This window comes from Mycetomoellerius zeteki, unplaced genomic scaffold (assembly GCF_001594055.1).
Source record: "Mycetomoellerius zeteki isolate Tzet28-1 unplaced genomic scaffold, Tzet1.0 C4379102, whole genome shotgun sequence".
NCBI classification, from domain to species: domain Eukaryota; kingdom Metazoa; phylum Arthropoda; class Insecta; order Hymenoptera; family Formicidae; genus Mycetomoellerius; species Mycetomoellerius zeteki.
The window spans coordinates 1-1,164 of record NW_017255734.1 but is presented as its reverse complement, the minus strand read 5'-3'; the positions used below and the strand labels follow the sequence as shown (position 1 = coordinate 1,164).

Genomic DNA, 1,164 nt, shown 5'->3' with positions numbered 1-1,164 from the left:
GTATTTCTGAGTCGTGTTTTGCTATTAACTTAATAGTTTTCAGAAAAACGCCGCAATTACTATCGTCTATATCATTTGATGAGCCTCTTAATGCCAAATTATTCTCGGCGCAATAAAGAATAGCGTTTATTACCGCTTTCAAAATTTTTCGCCATTTATTTTTTTCTGACTGAATATTTTTTTCGAGTTCAGATGTAATAACATGACCTGAATTCAATCGTCTCTCAAGTTCTTTCCAATGGATGTACGAGTTTCTATGTTCCTGTGAGTTTTCATGTTCATTAATTTTAGGATTTAATTTTTTCCAATTAGAAAAACCACGATCTGGATCGGATAACTTTGGAGGGCGAAGATTATACTTTCCAAATAATAAACATGAGAAGCAAAATACTGATCCTTTGTGTCTGCTATATGTTAACCAATCTCGTTTTACAGTTTCTCCATTAGGCATAGTTTTATATAACCATTTCGTAGAAAATCGTCGACCTTCGTTATCCATAGACTTTAAATAATCAGTATCTGTGCCTTGCTCAGGACCTCTTTCTACAAGAACAGCAATTAAAGAATGACTGTAGGGACGCTGCCATGTCGCTGGATCAAAGGCATTCAGTAATTCTTTTTCTCCTGCAATTTTATCTTGAGCAACAATGTCATCTGTATTAGTAGTTTCTGGAGAAGATAAATTCTGTTCTTCAGTTTTTGATTTCGATTCATTATCACTGTCTTGTGCAGAACGATCTTTTTCCTCAGTAAAAGTAGTCAATGAAGAACAGCCGGCATCTGAATTTTTTTCTTTATTCAGCCATTTATGCCAAGTGCTGGCAAGCTGTATTCTTTCTTCCTCTCGCTTCTTTTTCAATTTTCGGAACTCCGCTCCTGATTTCTTTTTTGACATGGTTCTGATTGTTTTTACTTAGACAGGCGATCACTGAAGGAAAAGATAATTTATAAAAGAGAAAAAGAAGTTTAAGAAAAGACAAGTATATAAAAAATATTAGTTACCAAAGTTGTAAAAGACGAAAGACGATTAATCACGTATAACAAAAGTTTCGAGTGCGTCCAATTATACCAGAGCGCGGGCCGTGTGCCGCGTGTGCGGGTCGCTGCAGGCACACGATCGACTTTTGTCGTGCGACAGAGTATTCTCTCTCTCTCTCTCTCTCT

General features: G+C 36.3%; 1 protein-coding gene across 1 annotated transcript; it reads right to left on the bottom strand.

Annotated features, from left to right (window-relative positions):
- Positions 1 to 391: 391 nt before the first annotated feature.
- Positions 392 to 895, bottom strand: LOC108723913 (zinc finger MYM-type protein 5-like; the record flags this gene model as incomplete). Its single annotated transcript, XM_018449992.1, has 1 exon — positions 392 to 895. A coding segment is annotated over exon 1 (504 nt), but the record flags the coding sequence as incomplete, so codon positions are not given.
- Positions 896 to 1,164: the final 269 nt, after the last annotated feature.